This window comes from Lissotriton vulgaris, chromosome 2_1 (genome assembly GCF_964263255.1).
Source record: "Lissotriton vulgaris chromosome 2_1, aLisVul1.2, whole genome shotgun sequence".
NCBI lineage: Eukaryota > Metazoa > Chordata > Amphibia > Caudata > Salamandridae > Lissotriton > Lissotriton vulgaris.
In genome coordinates this window covers 1,470,718,787-1,470,737,918 of record NC_141687.1, presented here as the reverse complement: position 1 = coordinate 1,470,737,918, position 19,132 = coordinate 1,470,718,787, and the positions used below count along the sequence as shown (strand labels likewise).

The 19,132-nt window shown below is 44.9% G+C and overlaps 1 protein-coding gene across 1 annotated transcript in view; it reads right to left on the bottom strand.

Moving 5' to 3' along the window:
* The window catches only part of SCTR (secretin receptor), a 497,060-nt gene that overhangs the window by 211,472 nt on the left and 266,456 nt on the right, over nucleotides 1–19,132 (bottom strand). Inside the window, exons 5-6 of the mRNA XM_086957334.1 lie at nucleotides 7,380–7,477; nucleotides 6,124–6,256 (exon numbers count right to left, since the gene is read on the bottom strand). Coding sequence (XP_086813460.1) covers nucleotides 6,124–6,256; nucleotides 7,380–7,477 — 231 coding nt within the window. The remainder of the gene's footprint in view (nucleotides 1–6,123; nucleotides 6,257–7,379; nucleotides 7,478–19,132) is intronic.

Here is a 19,132-nt window from a genome sequence, read left to right as displayed (position 1 = left end):
GACATTTCGACCCCGAAAGTTGTGCAAGAATTAAAGTGCGTCAAAGGGGTCTTCTTCAGGACAGAAGGGGGGTAGGCAGCCAGAGTACAGATTCGCTAGTAAGTCTGCAAGTCTGAGCTTCTCAATCGTGGAGTGGCTTAAGATTTAAAGCCTCTCGTTTCTCCACCAGCCGGTTGGAGCCTCACAAGTTTCCTTTACACGACTTCCACCATTCGGTTGGAGTCTAAAGGTCACTTTTCACCTCAAATGAGTGCCTGACGGAAGCATTTCTCAGCCAGAGCACGTAAATCCTTTGAATGGCTAATTTAAAGACTCCAACCAAAGGGCACCAGGAACCCACCTCAAGGCTGAAATCGTGAAAAAAGGGGAAGGGGGCCACACAGCTTCCCCTCCTCGAGCCTCCAGAGGCCCTGGGAAGCCTCCCCCGGCAAACATTTGTTTACATGGCGAAGGGGTCTACGCAGCTCTTCCCCATGAGCCTCAAAAAGCCCCCAAGAGCCCACCCTCTGGACCGAAATTAATGTATATGGTGAGGGGACCATGCAGCCAACTGAGCCTCTGAATACTCTGGGCATCCCACCCCTAGGGATGCAATTTTACAAAATGGGGAGAGGGGCCTTGTAATGGGGAGGGGAGGTAATAATTACCTCGGGGACCCAATCCCCAGGGTCGGCTCACTAGCCATGTCCCGGGAAGCCCACCCCTGCGACATAGTGAATTTCCTGCCTGCACCAGCGGTTGCATTGAAACCTGTGTTTTCTCCCACTTGGCAGGAGCATTTCTGATTCTCTTGCCAAGCTGGGGCAGACACAAAATCTGCTTTTCTCCAGCAGGAACTTTGAAAATGCTCCTGACGGCTGAGAGCAGACTTTTTGATCTGTTTCCCGCCTGCACTGATGGGGAAGGGAAACAGATCTAAATATTGCCCCTACCAAGTGATAGCAGCCTTAGTAGTCGCTCCCTCCGAGCAGCAGTAATGCAATTCCTGCTGCATGGGGTAGCTGGCTGGGGTCCCTCTGCGGCCCGCTAGTATATGGTGGAGCTCCAGGCCACCCACCTTTGACAGCATGGACCCGAGGGGATAACGGCTTGGTGAGAGGGGCCACGCAGCCTTCTCCCCTTTATTTAAATTAGTGGCCCTGGGGATGGGGTTCCCATGACCTAACAAGGCTCGGGAAGGGGGTACGCAGCACCCCTTCCCTTTAATTAAAGTAAAGTACCCCAGGGATGGGGTCCCCAGGGCTTAACAAGGCTCAGGGTGGGAGGCTGCTCGAACCCCCTCCCATTTAATTTTAGCAGTGGCCCTGGGGGATGGGCTGCATTGCCCCCCACCCCTTTCATTAAAAAAGGACCGGGTCCTCAGAACCCAACAAAGCTTGGGAAGGGGAGCCATGTGATCCCCTCTCCTTTAATTTAACTAAACGGCCTCGGGAATGGAGTCCCCAGGGCTTAAACAGGCTTTGGGTGGGGGGGGTCAAGCTGCCACCCTCCCCTTAAATTAAAAAAAAGGGTCCTGAGGGATAGGATCTCATGGGCCCAACAAAGTTCAGGGAGGGGGGCTACGCAGCTCCCCTCCCATTTAATTTAATTAATGATCCAGGCAGATGGGGTCCCCAGGGCTTAATAAGTATTGAGGCGGGGGACAAGCCTCTTACCTTTAATTTAAAAAAAACAGCCCCGGGGGATTGGGTCTACAGGGCATAATAAGCCTCAGGGAGTGGAGGCCACGTGACCCCCTCCTCTTTAAAAATAGAGGGACCTGGGGCCCCCAGGGCCTAATAAGTCTGGGAGAGGTGTGTATGTGGACCAGCCGCTTACAATACATAGCATGTAGTACGTAGAATCTTTGACCTGCTTCAATTTGTTTTTGCAGCACCAAAAAACATGTGTGGAACATAATGAACACAAGTGGTTAACTGGCGCCAGCACACAGGGTTAGTCTTTAATTCAAATATTTATTCCACTCTTAATACCTCTACACAACAATGATGTATTAGTAGAACATGTATTTTATAAACACTTACACCCATTAGCTGGACACAGGCTGTAAACAATTAGTTAGAGAAGTACTATGGCATTTACCGACCCCTATGTAGACTATAATACAAACTAACATACTCACTTGCTATGTCATCAATGATGTCATTTGAGATGTCATAAATGATGTCATAGAACGTCATGAGTTATGTAATATGTGAGGTCATTTAGCAATGCATGGCAGGGGCACAGATTATAACTGGTGAATTTCTGTGTTTGTTTTCTTCAAAACGTCAATACTCTCACTGACATATTCACCTAACTATAATGTTACTTTAACCTTTATTTTTTCAGTGAAAAACAATATAGGTATGTTAGACTTGGGGGTCTCTAGTTGGCACAGGTATGTACTTGTGACAAATAGGGACACTTGCCTCTAGTCAGGGTAAGGGGATTACACTCCTAAAATAACCCCTGCTCACCCCCTTGGTAGCTTGGCACGAGCAGACAATCTTATATCAGAGGCAGTGTGTAAAGCATTTGTGACCACATACAGTAACCCAGTGACAACACTACAAATGGACACCACACAAGATTTTATATAAAAAATAAGTATACTTTATATAGAGTTACCACAAGACCATAAACGACAAAAATACACAATACTGTTACTTTAAGATGCTAGATTTAGCTTAGTTTAGTTCAGTTCTTAAGATGCAACACTTTGCGTCAATGTACCTTAGGTTGCGTTGCACACCCACGACAAGCAATGTTGCAGCGAGGGAAATACGGCAAAGTTCAAGTACAAAGAAATAAAGACGTGAAGATCTTCCAGAAGCGGAACGCTTCTCCGGGGATGCGAGAAGTTCTCGGTTCGATGCGTGGACTGCAGCGGCCACACCCATATTCAGCGATGCGACAGCAACAGCTCCAACTGCGACACTCTTCTCCCACGATGCGTGAAGCTTCCGCGCAATGCGACAACTACAGAGGCGACATCCACGATGCGACAGCAGCAGCTTCGAAGGCGGCACGCTTCTCGGGGATGCCAGGCGCTTTTCTTCAATGCAGTGCAGTGCGACAGTTCCAGTGGTTACACCCTCCTTTGGAGTTGCGACGGCAGGCACAGTGACGGCGACACGGTCCGACCTTGTTGCAAGACTCTTCTCTCGAGGCGGTGCAATGCGACAGCTACAGTGGCGACATCCTCCTTCGGAGTTGCGACGGCAGCAGTAGCGACGGCGACACGCTTCCTCTTCATTGCAGCAAGCTTCTCTCGTTGCGGTGCAGTGCGACAGTTCCAGCGGCTACACCCTCCTTCGGAGTTGCAACAGCAGGCACAGCGACGGCGACAAACTTCTTCCTCGATGAGTCGCACTTCCAGCTCCTTGTGACACGCAGTTCCTCAGAAGGCCCAAAACAGCAGCAGGCACTTCCAAAGATCTCTGGGGAGCTGGGGGGTGATGTCTGTTGTCCCTGAGACTTCAGCAGGAGGCAAGCTCCTTTCCAAGCCCTTGGAGATCCTTCACAAGTTGAAAGTAAAGTACACAAATTTCCTTTCTCCTTCCTTTGGCAGTAAGGCAACCACTGCAGGCTAATCCCCCAAGCAGCACTTCAGCTTGGGAATAGTCTCTCCTCAGTTTCTTCAGGTTCCTCTCCTCAGTAAAGGTTTCTTCTTGTAGTCCAAAGTGATCTAATTTCATGGGATCAGGGTCCCAATATTTATACCCCAAAATCCTTTGTTCTCTGAAGGTAGTGGGGCCTTTGCCCAGTCTAAACCAGTTCTGAAGCACTCTACCAGACTTCTCCTTTCCTTTCGCAGAGTAGAAACATCAGACGCCCCACAGGATGTGTAGCCAGCATTGTGGAAGACAAGTACAGTCCTGGAGCACTTTGTTTACGGGACTCCTTCTCTTCTTTCAGTGTGCAGGGCAGAGACATCAGCCGCACCCCAGGAGGTGGAGTCAGCATTGTGGAAGGCAGGCACACCCCTATTCAAGTTTCAGGTGCAACTCCTCCCTCCCATCTAGATGCAGATCTCTCTATTCACCACTGGGCTGACTCATCCAGTCTCTTGGAATCTCCCAGTCCTGTCACTCACAAAACCATACAAAGGAATACACAACCTAGCAGAAGCAGACTTGAAAAGGTTAGGCAAGCAAATACCTACTTTCTAACAGTGGTATTTGCAAACACAAAATGTTAAAACCAACTTCACTAAAAGATGCATTTTATCATTCTGAGTCCAGGCATACTAAATTCGAATTTCTACCATGTTCTCTGAGTCAGTTAGGATTATAAAATGCAATAACTCTAACAGCCCATTCTTGCCTATGGAGAACAGGTAGCCTTGCAATAGTGAAAGACGAAAATGACTGTAATTCACTATAAGGACATTCCACAGACACCAGGGCATGTCCTACCTTATACTTACAATGCACCCTGCCGTTGGGCCTACTATAGGGGTGACTGCTATGAAGAAAAGGGAAGGTTTAGGGACTGGCAAGTGGGTGCACTTGCCCAGTCAGTGTGACAGTACCAGACTGCACACAGGATCAGCAATGGCAGACCTTAGACACATTTTACAAGGCTGCTTCTGTGGGTGGCACAACCAGTGCTGCAGGCCCACCAGCAGAATTTGCATTTACACGCCATGGGCACACTCAGTGCACTAGACTAGGGTCTGACAAGTAAACCAAATAGGCAAACATGGAACCACTGATTAATACATCAATTAACAATAGGGAGCACTTGCACTGTGGCACTGAATAGCAGTGGCACAGTCCCCAATGCATCTAATACCAGCAAAAACACATAAGGCAACTGCAAAAAATGGAAGGGAGACCCATGCCAATGGTGCCAGGTCTAGCAATGTATATATATGTTTTCTTTTTTTTCAAGGTACATAAATTCGTCCCCAAAAGTTTAAAGGTGAACTCCAGACGATAATGGAATGCTATAATCCCAAATGGGCTGATGGCAATCAGTTACTATGAGTTGTTTTGCCCTCCGAAATAAGTTCTTTACTAATAGAGAGAGCTAATTGGCCACAACACTTGGGGCCCTGCTTTAGCCATGGCCGTGATTTTGAGTAAGGAGAAGGTAGAACATAATAATTAATATAATTTGGTTGTCAAGCTTCTCACTAAACTTTTTGCCCCTACTTTGGGAAGGGGAAACAACCTTTACAACGCAACTTTTACTTTGCACTACCATTACAATGCAGTCATTACATCACAACATCCCTTACATCGCATGTCATTACAACGCAACCATTACATCGTATGACACTACAATGCATACCATTACAGCGCATGTCATTACAATGCGGTCATTACAACGCATACCATTACAACACATACCATTACAACGCATAGTACCCTTATACTATCCATCACTTACCCTACTGTTGTACCCTCTGAAGTTAGAATAGTAATTTTCACCCCTACACTATCCAACACTTACCCTACTGTTGCACCCCCTGGAGTTAGAATAGTAATTGTACCCCTATACTGTCCAATACTTACCATAAATGCAATGTAATGGTATGCGTTGTAAAGGTAGTATACGATGTGTTGGAATGCGTTGTAAAGGTAGTTTCTTAAAATGAGATGTTGTGTCATGTGATGTTATGGAATGCGTTGTAAAGGATGTTGCGATGTAAAAAATGCGTTGTAAAGGCATGCGTTGTAAAAGTATGCGTTGTAACGTCATACAACCTTTGGGAAGTGTTACAGATGTCAATACTAAGCACACACAGCCTTTTCTATCTGTGTGTCGTCCACATCTTTGGCAGCTCATCTATAGACCAACATTTGGATTTCAACACGCTCTTCCACCTGAGGAGCATGCCATCCCTTAAGCATGTATAAAGCAACATGACCTGAAAAAAACGAATTATGGTCTATTACATCGAGTTGATTACATTTGACTCTCTGCCTCGGAATCTAATACTATCAACTGTTTAACTGACAGCTAAAGAGCTCTATTGGATTGAGTGGCGTTTCTGTTTAACGAGTAGAAATTCCCCTTTCCAACTGTTCATATTCAATCCACTGCCCCCAAAGGCCAATTACAATACCAACCAGGGGAGTTTCAAGCGTACGGAGGGATGAGTAGACCCTTTTGAGAGAATTAATACTTTACCATATAGGCAGTACAATGATCAATTTCGTCAGCCGAAAACAAGAGCGCGTCCTTGATGAAGACTGCCACGGCACGCAGAACAAAAGAGGCGAACAAATGCATGTGGATGTAGTTTCTTGTGCACCGCAGCCTCCTGTCAATCAAAGAAGTGGGGGAGGTCATGTTAGTTTCAATTGGATACGAAATTAGAGTGATTGCTGAGTAAATATCGATTTTAGCTGCGATGTGGCTACGATATGGTATACGATAGAATTAGGAACACCTTTTAAAAGCCACTGCATTGGAAAACTGTACAGGAGCTTTTCTTTAATAAATCAACATTTTTGCTTAGAATGGGCAGGTCATTTAATTCCACAGCACTTGAAACAATATTATTTCGAATAGACAGTCTCATGGTACATGCGGTACATATTTATAGACCATTGGACTGTCCAGTTCTAACAAACCTCAATCACCAGGATCTTTAAAAAAAACCTGAAAATTCTATCCCAGAGAGAAGTGACCTACCCTCACAGCTAGCAGCGAGCTACAATGATCTCTCCGTGCTTGTTCTGCTGTAAAGCCTCATGCTGTAGGGGGAGCAGAACAGGAGTTCACAGTAAAGGGAGTGTAGGAAGAGGCAATGTCTCACAAACGTTTAAGGTAACAGTGAGGCAGCTTGATGGTGCTGCAGGAGAGGTCTCTCTGCCAACCCTAACGGGGACAAAAGGCTGCAGGGGGAATTCTTGCTCGGATAAAAATGTGTTTTAAAAAAACAGACCAGTGCTGGAGATCATATGCGGTGCAAGCAACAGATTCAGGGTCCCAAAAATGTAAGCTGAGATTTGTCGTTGCAACACCTTAGGAGGTTTTTCCCAATGCACCTGTTCTAATTTCCCATTAGTTTGTGTAAAACAGGGTTTCTTTTCCAAGCGTGTTGATAATATTCTGGTTATTGAACTGTACTAAGTTAATACACCCAGCTGAGTATCAATTTTTTCAAAGTTTGTTAAACTTATATAATTGGAGGAGTGCAATGAACACATTCATTTCAGACTTAATTTCCGTAGTCGCATTCCTTAGGAGGGTTAGTCAATGCTCTTACCAATGTTTGCCACATTTTTGCGAACGCGAGTTGTTACGTTATATTTACAAACTTATATCACAGATAAAGGCGAAAAGTTCATTTTTTTTGTAAATGTAAAACTGTTTTAATGAGACTTCATGAGATTCTTATATTCCATACAATGAAAAACTAAAAAATTACTTTTTCGCACCTAAAGGAGCCCAAGATTACTAAAGCCATGAGCAATGTTGCGATGGAAAGGATGTATCCCACGGTGTACAAATCCTTCAATTTGTAGAAATATGATGTCTAAAACGAAACAGAAGAAAAGTAAAGATTTTTGTGCATGAAAAGTCATCATCATACACTCCTTATAAACTAATGTTTATTCTGATCTAGACATTATCTCAACATTTGAAGACCTTAAAGAGAACATAATACAATAGTGGGCTCTATATATAATATCTACAAGTGGGGTTTATGGGGTTATGTGAAATCCATTGATATATTTGCTTGTGCTGTGTAAGCACACACTTTCAATTGCAGTCAATATGTCTGCTTTCCTGTCAGCTTAGATGGAAGTTGATTCACCAAAATGCTACTGAGTTATGCTACCAGATAGCATTATCAGTATATAGTTGGGCTTAAATATTATGGGCCTGATTCACAAAGGGCCTCCACACTTGTGGTAATTTCCCCACAGTTGTGGGGGAGTCTCGGTTATCAGGGTGGAATCTCTTGTGGAGATTCTCCCCCCCCCCCACCCCCCGAGTGCCAAGACTGCCCCACGACTGTGGGGACTTCGCCACGAGTGCGGTGGCCCTTAGTGAATCAGACCCTATGTTTACAAAAGTATTGCCCCCTTGTAGGTAATAACAGAAAATCTACACCATTTGTGATGATACTTTAATAAACAATGTTTTGGACACAATGTTTATGTCAGAAGATGTTATAGTATATGGCACTCATACGTAACTGGCCTCAGATGGAGGAAGTGCCAAACAGGCCATAATGCTTCCAGCGGTCTGCACACTCCAATGTCACTCAGAGTCTAAAATTTTGGAAATTACATTGTACAAGGCTAAGAAACAGCTCTTAGGGCATAGCTTCTTAATGTTTCTTCCAAGCTAGCACTGGAGAACAGTGGCCCTGACAGTGGTACTTGAAGGGCAGAAGTCACTACAAAATGCACATCTGAAAACCCACCTCCACTTCAAAATGGTGTATATCCATGAATGGGACAATGTTTAAAAGTGCTTCTCTGCTCAACAACTCCCAGAGGTCTTTAAACAGAGAACATCTAACATTATGAGTGAATGCCGCCTTTTTCAGAGGCCTGTTATATTGAAATACTCCCTGGTGCCTAGAGCAAGGGGCAGCACATTGTATAGTCGAATGGTCAAGTATAACCATATACAGCTTGAGAGCAGAGCTAGGTTGTGTGGTAATGCAAGCTAAAGCTTTTAGCGTGCAATGTGGAGGTAAACAGCAAGAATACCACTGGTGTGGGCTGTATCACCATGATTTACTCACACTCCGGGAGCAGTGGCGGCTCCTCCGCTAGGTCAGAGGATCGTTGTCTCAGGGCTTTTACAGCAGTGAAAGAGGGGAAAATTAAATTATAATAACCGAGCGTTATTTTATTTTGGGTTGCAGCTGGGTTGGGTTGGGTTAGGGTGGGGTGGGGATGGTGGCTGGTGGCTCAGGAAGGAGGAGTGGACTATGCACACTAGGTGCGGATGACTGCTTGGAAGGCCATTTTGGCTGGTCAAGCAGTCATGCAGACTGTGCATATTCCCCACCAGACTGAATAGAGAATATGCGCAGGCTCTGTGTCCCAATATGAGCGCCGACGGCGCTCAGACCAATAACAACACTCCATTGAAGCGTTGTTATTGGCTCAGGGTAGCCTGTGTGCCGGGTGCTTCCTACAGCTTCTTCAGGACTGGAGTCAGGAAGAGTAGAGAAGTGGAGGAGAAATGCAGCTGGTGGAAAATGTAAGTGAGTTTAAAAAAAACTATTTTCAATTCCCCCACTGTCGTCTCCTGGCCCCCCCACCCCGCTTCACCACCCCCATTCCCTACTAGCCGCCACTGTTTGGGAGTCTAGTGTACTAATATATCACCTGATCTCAGAGTTAGCAGATGCAATGCATACTCCTGGGGATCCTATTGAGGTCTGTGCAGCCTGGCCACCGAGCTAATAACTGCATTACAGAGTACAGATGCTAGTCCAGTTTAGTAATATGCACTCTAGTCCAGAGCTACATGGCGGGTTGCTGCATTACACACCACAATCCTTAAGGGCCACTATAGCCATAACAAGAGTCTAGAACAAAGCGTATGAATTTGCAATTCACAGCACAATTATTGCGGTTCCAGTAATAAGCATCTTGATCCCAGAGTTTGTGGTGCAAATATAATCATTTTCTCTATCACCACTTCCAAATGTAGTAATTGTGCAAATTCAAACCAGATCAATCACTATGAGGTTTTAAAGGCACAACATCACTAGAAACCTTAATGATGTGTGTGTCTCTCTTTTCACAGGTGGAGGAGGGGGATGGCCCTCAGACTGGATGAGAGAGGGAGGGATTATATCGGCACCATAAATTTCTTTTGGCAAGATAACATTAATTAAGTGGACAATGTTTTCATTTTCATGATAGAAGGATTACTTGTCCTGAAGTAAACCCCTTGACCGGGCCAATGGCATTGCTGCAGACTGAAACATGCCGACCTCATAACAGCGTTGATTTATTCCATTGCCGATTTTGGCTTTATGGTTTTAATCCAACTCACTGGTGATCAGAATGAAATTATTAATCAACCACTATGTAGTTTTAACCCATTTTTCAATTTTTTCCCCTCATGTTGTCAGCAAAACCAATGACTCTAAAAAAACTGTGGCATTTAGGCCAAGAAAAGAGCTCCCCTGGTAGGGCTGTATCCACACTGTTTTTAATATCAAGTATCTGATGCGAGGAGGGGCCATATGACGAAGCATGCCACCCATTTAGTGGTTAATGGTGTTACCTGCTAAACTGCTCTCCAGTATGTATAGGCTAGCAGAATTAGATGTACTGGATCTCAGTCCCCAGGTACTTTTTGTTTCTAGTGTTACAGTTTAAAAGTGTGTATCCTGTGGTCCTAAACTCCTCCTATATCCCTTTTTGTAGTTTTAAAATCAGACATAACACAACTTTTATGAACAAGGTCGAGAAAAGGGTCCCACCTGATCATTTCCTGGCTCAACAGCAGCTTGCTCACACAGACTGAGACAAAAAAGTAATCGGAGGTGGAGAAAGCAAACACTAAAGGTGATCCTCTTCTTTGGGATCATACATCGGTATTCCTATAAGACACATGCCCCTATGAAAACTCCTGCAGAGGGAGCCACAGGGGCTTCCTACAATTGCTCATGCAAGAGGCTTTCATGTGTCTCTTTTTCTGTTTTAGTTTTCCTCAGAATGAACACATTTATGTTTCAGATAAAGTACTTCAATCTTTGAGGTCCTTCATCTTTAATAGACTTTGGATATAAAAGCATAGGTGGCATAGTGACGGATTTAACTATAATAAATCAGCTCTTCTTGCACATGTCGTCTCCACTGTTATAATTTCTGTTATGGTATAGGTTTCTAATTAAAACACATTATGCAATCTTTATTTCAAACCACCAAACTTTTGCAGCATCCAATGTGATCAAGAACTTTGAACTAGAATAAAACTCGCAGTCAGTCCTAGTACAGCATGCCTTTTCTAGCTTTCTTGTTTGAAAGTTTAACATGTTACGAAGGACACATAGGAGACTATTGTTCCACCCATTGACTATAATGGGATCTAATGGGCGCCATGGGGGTGGAGCCTGCCTTGGTTTCGTTTTTAAGGGACCTCCATAGGGACACCAGAGCAAATATTAGATACTCACAAGATCTTAGGGTATCAAGAGATTTCGCTGTTGCGAGAGGTGTGCGGCAGGATTGCATCCTGGCCCCTTTCCTTTTTAATCTATACATCAATGAATTGGATAAATTTCTAGTAAAAACAGGCGCAGACTTTCCTTACGTTGGGCGTAGGGGTCTGCCCGTCCTGCTATACGCGGACGATGCTGTCCTCCTGGCAAGAACCCCGAAGGGCCTACAGACTCTATTGAATGCATTTCAGGGCTTCATGGCTGATCGAGATCTCGCCATTAATAACACCAAATCATTCATTATGCAGATAGGAGTGTGCCAGAAGAAACAGTACCCATTCATGATTAATGATGTAAAGATACCCCTATCTACTACCTTCTCTTACTTGGGAGTCCTATTCAATGACCAGTTGAATTGAGCTGCACTGGTACAGCGGAAAAGAGGCGAACTGATACGCACCAATGCAGCCATATTCAATTTTGCTTCTAAAATGGGAAAACGCCCAGTGCCTGCTCTGTTGAAGATGTACCAGGCCAAGAGTGTGGCACTGGGCAGTTACGGGAGCAAACTATGGGGTTACGCTCCAGTTAAAAGCATTGAGGTGGCCGAGAACAACTTTTTGAAACAACTACTGGACGTCCCGAAGGGTACAGCTAACTTATTAGTCCACGAAGAAACTGGAACACCTTTCATTGGTGATACTTTATCATTATGGCCTCTATTGTTTTGGCTAAAATGTTGGCTGAACAAAGATCTGACCCTTAACCACCAGGTGCTAAGCGAGGTGCTTTCACAAGATCACATGCTTAATGTCCCCTGGCTTAAATATTTAAAGAGATGTTTCACCAAATTGGGGCGCCCGTACCTGTTTTCTAAACCGAGTACAATCGTGAAGGCTGATGTAGAACTCGTCAAAAGAAGTTTTTCCACAATGAAAAGTTTGGAACGTGAAGAAATGGAATTGAGAAAACCAAGTATACGATCATTTGTTAAATTTAAAACTACCCCCCTAATGGAGCCTTACTTATCATGGACCATAACAAAGCCATGAGCGGTTCCTATTAACAAGGTTCCGGCTGGATTACTACCATCTATTACTAGCCGTTCCCAGGGGGTCACATAGAGGTCAAGTGTTACCCTCCTGCGGCTGCGACAATTTGTCTCCGCATGATGTGGTGCACTTTCTTATTTATTTGCCCATTTTATGACGTTCCACGCAGGTTCTACCTAAAGCCTATATTAAAGAGTTTAAACTTTAAACAGGTCCGTCCGGCTTTATATCACTTACAAATGGAAAAAACCTGAAAGCACTTTATATATGGTAGGGTTCCTTAAATCAGCTCTGAAAATTAGAAATAGTCGGGAAGAGTGATGATCCTCTTTTAGCTGTATTTTAATATTGTATTTTTATGAATTTGAAATGAATTATATAATACCTTTTGGGAATTTACACATGTATTTATTTTCTCAAATTTTATGTGGATATTGTAATATTGCTTTTATGGTTTTTAATATGAAAAACCGAATAAAGTACTTGAAACTGAAACAGACTATAATGCTATGTCTCTTATTGTTCAGTTCCCTCATTGCATCTCATGTTCAATTTGATGTAATGTTTCTTGTTTCTTCCCTCCCTAAACAGTAATAAACTTGATAATTTGTTTTGCTGTAATACCACGTCACGTTTGATGCAGACAAAAAACACAGGGTTAATGAATAAACCTACCATGATATGAACACTGCTATTGGCAAAGAAAGAGGTCAAGATGGTCGTGCAGGACTCTTTTACGGACTGGACTAGTGTTATTGTTAGTGCCTTGTCATGTGATGGGGGTTTGTTGCTGTGATTTAACCCTTACTCCTAGGCATGTAGCCCTGCATGTTATGTTGTTGTTATAAATTGGTTGCTGTGCAAGAAAAGTGAGAGAAAGGACCATAATACTTGGCTCTGAATCCTTAATAGAATTAAAACTTACAGATGCGAAAGTTAGAGAAATGTGTACTTTCTTCACGTTGTGACTGGAAGCTGTCTTGTAAATTATTGTCCTCAAAGAGATGCCAGACTACTCCTGAAAGTTCCCCGATTGTGTAAACATGCTTTAAAGACGCACACAGCTCCCATGAAACATCTTTGTAAATGACAGTGCTTCCAGACATAAACTGGTATTATCAATGCATTTCCTATACTAATAAAAAAGAAGTAAATTTACATTAATCTGATTCATCTGTCACGTTATTTGTGTCGAGCATGACATTTTTCGTACCCTCTGAAACTTTACATTTGCAAAAAACAAAACTCTTACTCACCTGGATGCTTTACTAGAAGACGGCTAGAGCCCCAAGAATTAAGCCAACTGCTAAAGACTCATTTTTCTCTGTTTCAGTGTTCATTTCATGGGATGACGTAATCCGATTGTAAATCTAAATTAATTATCTTTATATTCACTGTAGTCCTAATTCCCTTGGTGAGAGGCGTATTTCTGCAGATAACAGCCAAAGGATGTGCATTCCTTCTGGTCGTACACAATACCGTTTTCTACATCACTGTATTTATCCATCACTGAACCTGCCAGCTATCCAGCACGCAGATCCGGGAGGTGGGGTTGGGTAATTAAAAAGAACTGGAATCATTAACGATCCGTTGATGAGTTTAACGTTATGTATATGAATTCTGCTGAAAAAAACACAGCTCCTATGACCCTCTTCTCAGGCCAATAGGCACAGAGTGAGCACTAACCTTTTGTTCAAGCAATCATGGCAAGCCACAGCTGGCATAAGTAGTCAGAAGGCCATAGTGGGGTACCAGTGTGCAATGAGCCCTTATGCAAGCAAGTTAATTTGAACCCCTCATCCACTGGCTGGATATCAAAAGACACACAGGATGCGGGTGCAGCAGACATGCAACTCACAATGTCCCACTGTGTGTGACACAATATTATTTCCCTTCATGCAGTCACAGGTGAGGAGCCAAAATCACACGGTGGCGGGGAAAACAAGCTGGAAAGCACCGAAAAAAGACTAGATTTACATCTCATCGTTCGAGGCTTTGTATAGTCAATGTTCATTATTGATGGAGGCGAACACGCAAAAGGGCTCCTAAGGTACTTCTCAGCACGACTCCCCGCCCCGTCCTCATACCGTAATTTTTATTTTGGGGGGGCGGGGGGCTGGTACGAATGGTGCTTTGAGGCACTAATCCCCTTGGGTACCAGTGCGCTGCATTTGCTGTTCTATTGATAGCTTTATCCCCTGGAATGCCGAGCATTCAGCCACCGATACGACACCTAAGTTGGGGACGCTTGGGCAGAAGTACAAAGCTGGCTGAGGGAGTCTGCAGAACAGCCAGGAGTACAGATACCACTGCTGCTGCAACTTACGGGTGGGTAGTCATACATCAAAAACCATAACCAGTAGTCAGAATGAAAAAAAATACAAAAGCGTTTGATAAGCACACAAGACAACATTTAGAGATCATCTGCGGCGTACCCCAGGGCTTATCCTACAGCCCAACTCTGTTTAACATCTACATGGCACCGCTCGCCCAAGTCGCCCATCGGCATGACCTCAACATCCTCTCCTACGCCGATGACACCCAACTGATACTCTCCCTCACCAAGGACCCCCACACTGTCAAAACCAACCTTCACGAAGGAATGAAGGCCGTTGCTGAATGGATGAGGAACAGGCGACTGAAGCTGAACTCGGACAAGACGGAGGTCCTCATCCTCGGATCCAAACCCTCGGCCTGGGACGGCTCCTGGTGGCCGACCGCATTGGGAACCGCTCCAACACCCACCGACCACGCGCGCAACCTAGGGATCATCCTCAACTCCACCCTCTCCATGACTAAACAGGTCAACGCCGTCTCCTCCTCCTGCTTAAACAACCTCCGCATGCTCCGTAGGATCTACAAGTGGATTCCCACTGAAACAAGAAGAACAGTCACCCAGGCCCTTGTCAGCAGTAGGTTGGACTATGGAAACGCCCTCTACGCAGGAGCCTCGGCCAAACTCATGAGACGGCTCCATCGCATCCAGAACGCCTCTGCACGCCTGATCCTCGACATCCCTCGCCCCAGCCACATCACACCCCACCTGAGAGTCCTGCACTGGCTCCCGGTCAACAAGAGGATAACCTTCAAGCTCCTCACCCACGCACACAAGGCACTTCACAACACCGGACCAACGCACCTCAACAGACGACTCAGCTTCTACACCCCCACCCGCCAGCTCCGCTCCGCCGACCTCACCCTCACTACAGTCCCCCGCTTCCGAAGAGCGACCTCAGGCGGCAGATCATTCTCCCACCTCGCCGCAAAGACCTGGAACACCCACCCCATCCACCGACAGCAGACCCAAGACCTGCTGACCTTCAGAAAACTCCTCAAGACCTGGCTTTTCGAGCAGTAGCAGCATTCCCCACCCCAGCGCCTTGAGACCCTCACGGGTGAGTAGTGCGCTTTACAAATGATATGATTGATTGATTGAATAGAGATGGAGGGTTGGAACAATATAGAAAAGGCGCCAAAATATTGAAAAAGCTGCTGTTGAGCTAAAAGGAAAAGTATAAAAGAATCAGCTGGTATTCGGGGGGGTTTCTCTGGAGCTGCTTGGGAGGAAGTTTTGGGTGCACAGACTTCCATGTGGCCATTGATCTCTGGCAGGTAACACCTAGTTATAGAAGATGCATGTTGAAAACTCTACGCACTTTCGGGATCTGTCCGTGCCAGGCCAGGTGACTCTTTGCATCCGCAAACTTGCTATACAGGAAGCAGCAATAGCGCTGCCTCCTGCGCTCTGAAATGCCAAGACAGAAAAAAAAGGAAACTGTGATTCAACATGGACATAACCATTAGGCAAACGATCACTTGATTTCACCTCCTCTTTAGCTGGGCATATGCGAACTGTATTTTAACATCTGCAGTTACCTGCTGTCAGAAAGAGAGGAGGACTATTACCACCTTGATCCACCCAATAACTGAATTGCAGAGGTGAGTCACGCCTCTCCTTTAAAGGACACTTATGTTGGGAAGCGGAGGCAGTTGGCGTGTTAGGCAGCAAGCACCAATACCATGGCCCAATGCATGTGAGCTCCATGTGTACCAATCCACAGCCCTATAGTGCAGTTGGCTTCCACCAACAAGTGGAGCTCTGACAGCAGCAGTGCCCTCTGCCGTTTTGTGAAGGGAATCTCTTCTTGTCAGTTGTCTCTGGTGTCAATGACTCTACCTGTAGCCATCTTAGATGGATTTGGAAGATTTGATGCACTCTAGGACAAAATAATGCCACCCTACAAAATGTGGTCATATATTGGAGGAGTTGCCCTGCTCCCATTGGTCATAAGTGACCTTCTGCTTGACCTAGAGAACTTGGAATAAGTATCTGAGAGGGGCAGAGCCCTCCAGATCTGCTGCTTGAAACTTACAGAAGCAAGAAGTGCCCTGTTGAGAGGTTTTGCTGTGCGAAGATTTCTAAGGCCTGCCCCTGAAGACTGCACCACCTGAAACTGCAGCCCTGTGGATTATCTTGCTGAAAAAGAACCAAGGAGTGGACTATCTGAAACTTGCAGGTTAAAAGAGCTCTTCTGGAACATCACCAACTAAATCTACACCTTGGAGAACTACCAGTGGATTTGTAATGGTTTTGTCCCAGTGGATTGTGGGAACTGTGGCCCTCAACTTTCAAGGACCATCTTGGAGCTTCCATGCCCTTGGAGTGAGTTTGAGACATTTGGGACCCCTTGAGAAACTTCAGGAAGAAGTTCAAGAAGTTTGGAGAACTTTGAAGGAACTTTGAAAAAAAGCTCTACAGAGGGACTCACTCAACATGGCCAGGCCGCCTGCCTTCAACCGCGAGCCGGCAAAGCCAACCAGGTTCATCCCGCTAAAAGCTCCATCGCTCCAACTTCCAGAGATTGACCGGGACTAGGAGAAATCTGAAGCTGGCGAACCCTCACCGGATCTGCCTACATGAGGAGCATCGAGAGACCCCAAGAGAAAAAGCTCCAGAAAAGTTTCTAAGTGCGCTCGTAGAAAAGGCGACCGGGAGCAACCGCAAGAGCCAAGCTGCCTGCCTTCCATCGCAAGCCAGCCTGGATTCCTTGATTGCCCTGCTGAAGCATTAAAGGAACATTTTCTACATACGCTCACTGGATACGAACTGGCTGGGAGCTTTGAGGGCCCTCAGGAAGAAAAGCTCCAGAAAAGTTTCTAAGTGTGAAGGTAGAAACTGAGACCGGGACCTGCCGCCAGTTGTAGCCACTCAGGGCTCCATCGCGCCCGGCCTGAAACTTTGACTTTGGCCCCGTATCACAATATGGTGGTATAATCTTCTGAGTGCTATATTTTGCTAAATCTTTAAAAATGAATTTCTTCGGTTCCCTACATTGGATTTTTTTTCTTTTTGGTGTAAATTGGTATAGGATTTTTATTATGTGGTGTGTCTTAATTATTTACTGAATTGTTGTTTTTAAATGCTTTACATAGCTGTCTTTTAAGTTAAGCCTGTCTGCTTGCAGCCAAGTGTTAAAATAAAGAAAGATCTGTAGTCTGTAGATGTAGTTCAGGAGCATAGCTTTATTTCTTATTCCAGATCCATAGTGTTAAGATGTATTCAAGAGATAGAGTAGAGACCCTGTCTACCAAGGTTTGAGCATAGGAATAATTTAATTTTCTAAGACCTACCATGCGTTAGTGGCCTTATTGCCAGTGGCAGGCCTACATTTGCCCCTACCAATAATCCACTTTCCAACAGTAAGCATCTACAAATACAGTGGAGCTGGCCTCAAATCCTAATGGACAACCCAACAAGCCAATGACTGAAGAAGGCTCACGCAAACATGCCACTGGCTCTGAGTGTATGGTATGTTGTGTGCCCACAATGTGTCTTGCCAGACAGCTAGAGCTGTCTCAAGTCAGACCTAAAAAGAATAGTCAGACAACAACTGTCAGAGCTCATGCTGTCCAATTGGAGATGACAACCCCTCTGTAGGGCCTGCAGTATGAACTTCAAAGGCAAAACATGAAAAAAGGACAGTGCCCCCTGGACTTCTCCCCATTCACTTCCAAATTTTTACACTTAAACGATTTCATGGAGGAAGCCACATGGTCCATTTGAGATTTTGAATTAGTTTTGTAAATGTTCTCCTCAAGACAGAAATGTTGTTTCACTTCAAACCATACGAGCTGAAAAAATAGAAAATGTATCTCTCATACCCCTACACATTAAGAGATATCCATCATCCATCTTTTAATTCGGCCTCCTTCTGCTAAACTGCACAACTGTACTAAATCTTACCAGCTGCCATCGTCATACAAAATATAATACTGAGAAACTGATACAACCCACTGTTTTGGAGAGATGATTGAAGTTTCGGTTGTTAGCCTTGTCACACATGCATTTGATTAAGGGACATTTTTCATTTGGAAGGTGCTTGACTTTCTTAACCATTTTTGGTCAGTGCACGGAGTCCTTCTCAAGGTTATCCTCAAGCTGGCTCTAATTGATCTGAGCTCTGTTGGCCAGGCGGTCATGGCCAAACTGTGGCACAAAAGCTAAGTACAAAAACAACAGTTGATGGACAGAATGCAGAACAATGTCATACATTCACCCCAGTACAGAGATCTGGGCCTAAATCCATTGTTTTTTTTGCACTCCACACCACCCAAGTTCAGACATGGCCATATGCAAATCAGCCTTGACCCTGTGCCTCATGGGAACAGTCAAGCCCGACTGCCAAGCCATGTCTTTCCTGTACCGGAATCAAGCATCCTAGGACCGGTTTCTGACTATCAGCCATCTTCAGCCAGGATAGCTTGACTCCAGTGGTGTGGAGAGCATGGGACTCACGTCTGAGCATACCCATCCACTCGGGGTCACAAATGAAAAACAACAGTTGATGTACAGAATACAGAACAATGTCATACATTCACCCCAGTACAGAGATCTGGGCCTAAATCCATCGTTTTTTTGCACTATGGCCATGTCTGAACTGGGTTGGCAGAGTGGGCTAAAGAACGGTGATAGATTAAACCCAGATCTGTTGACTGG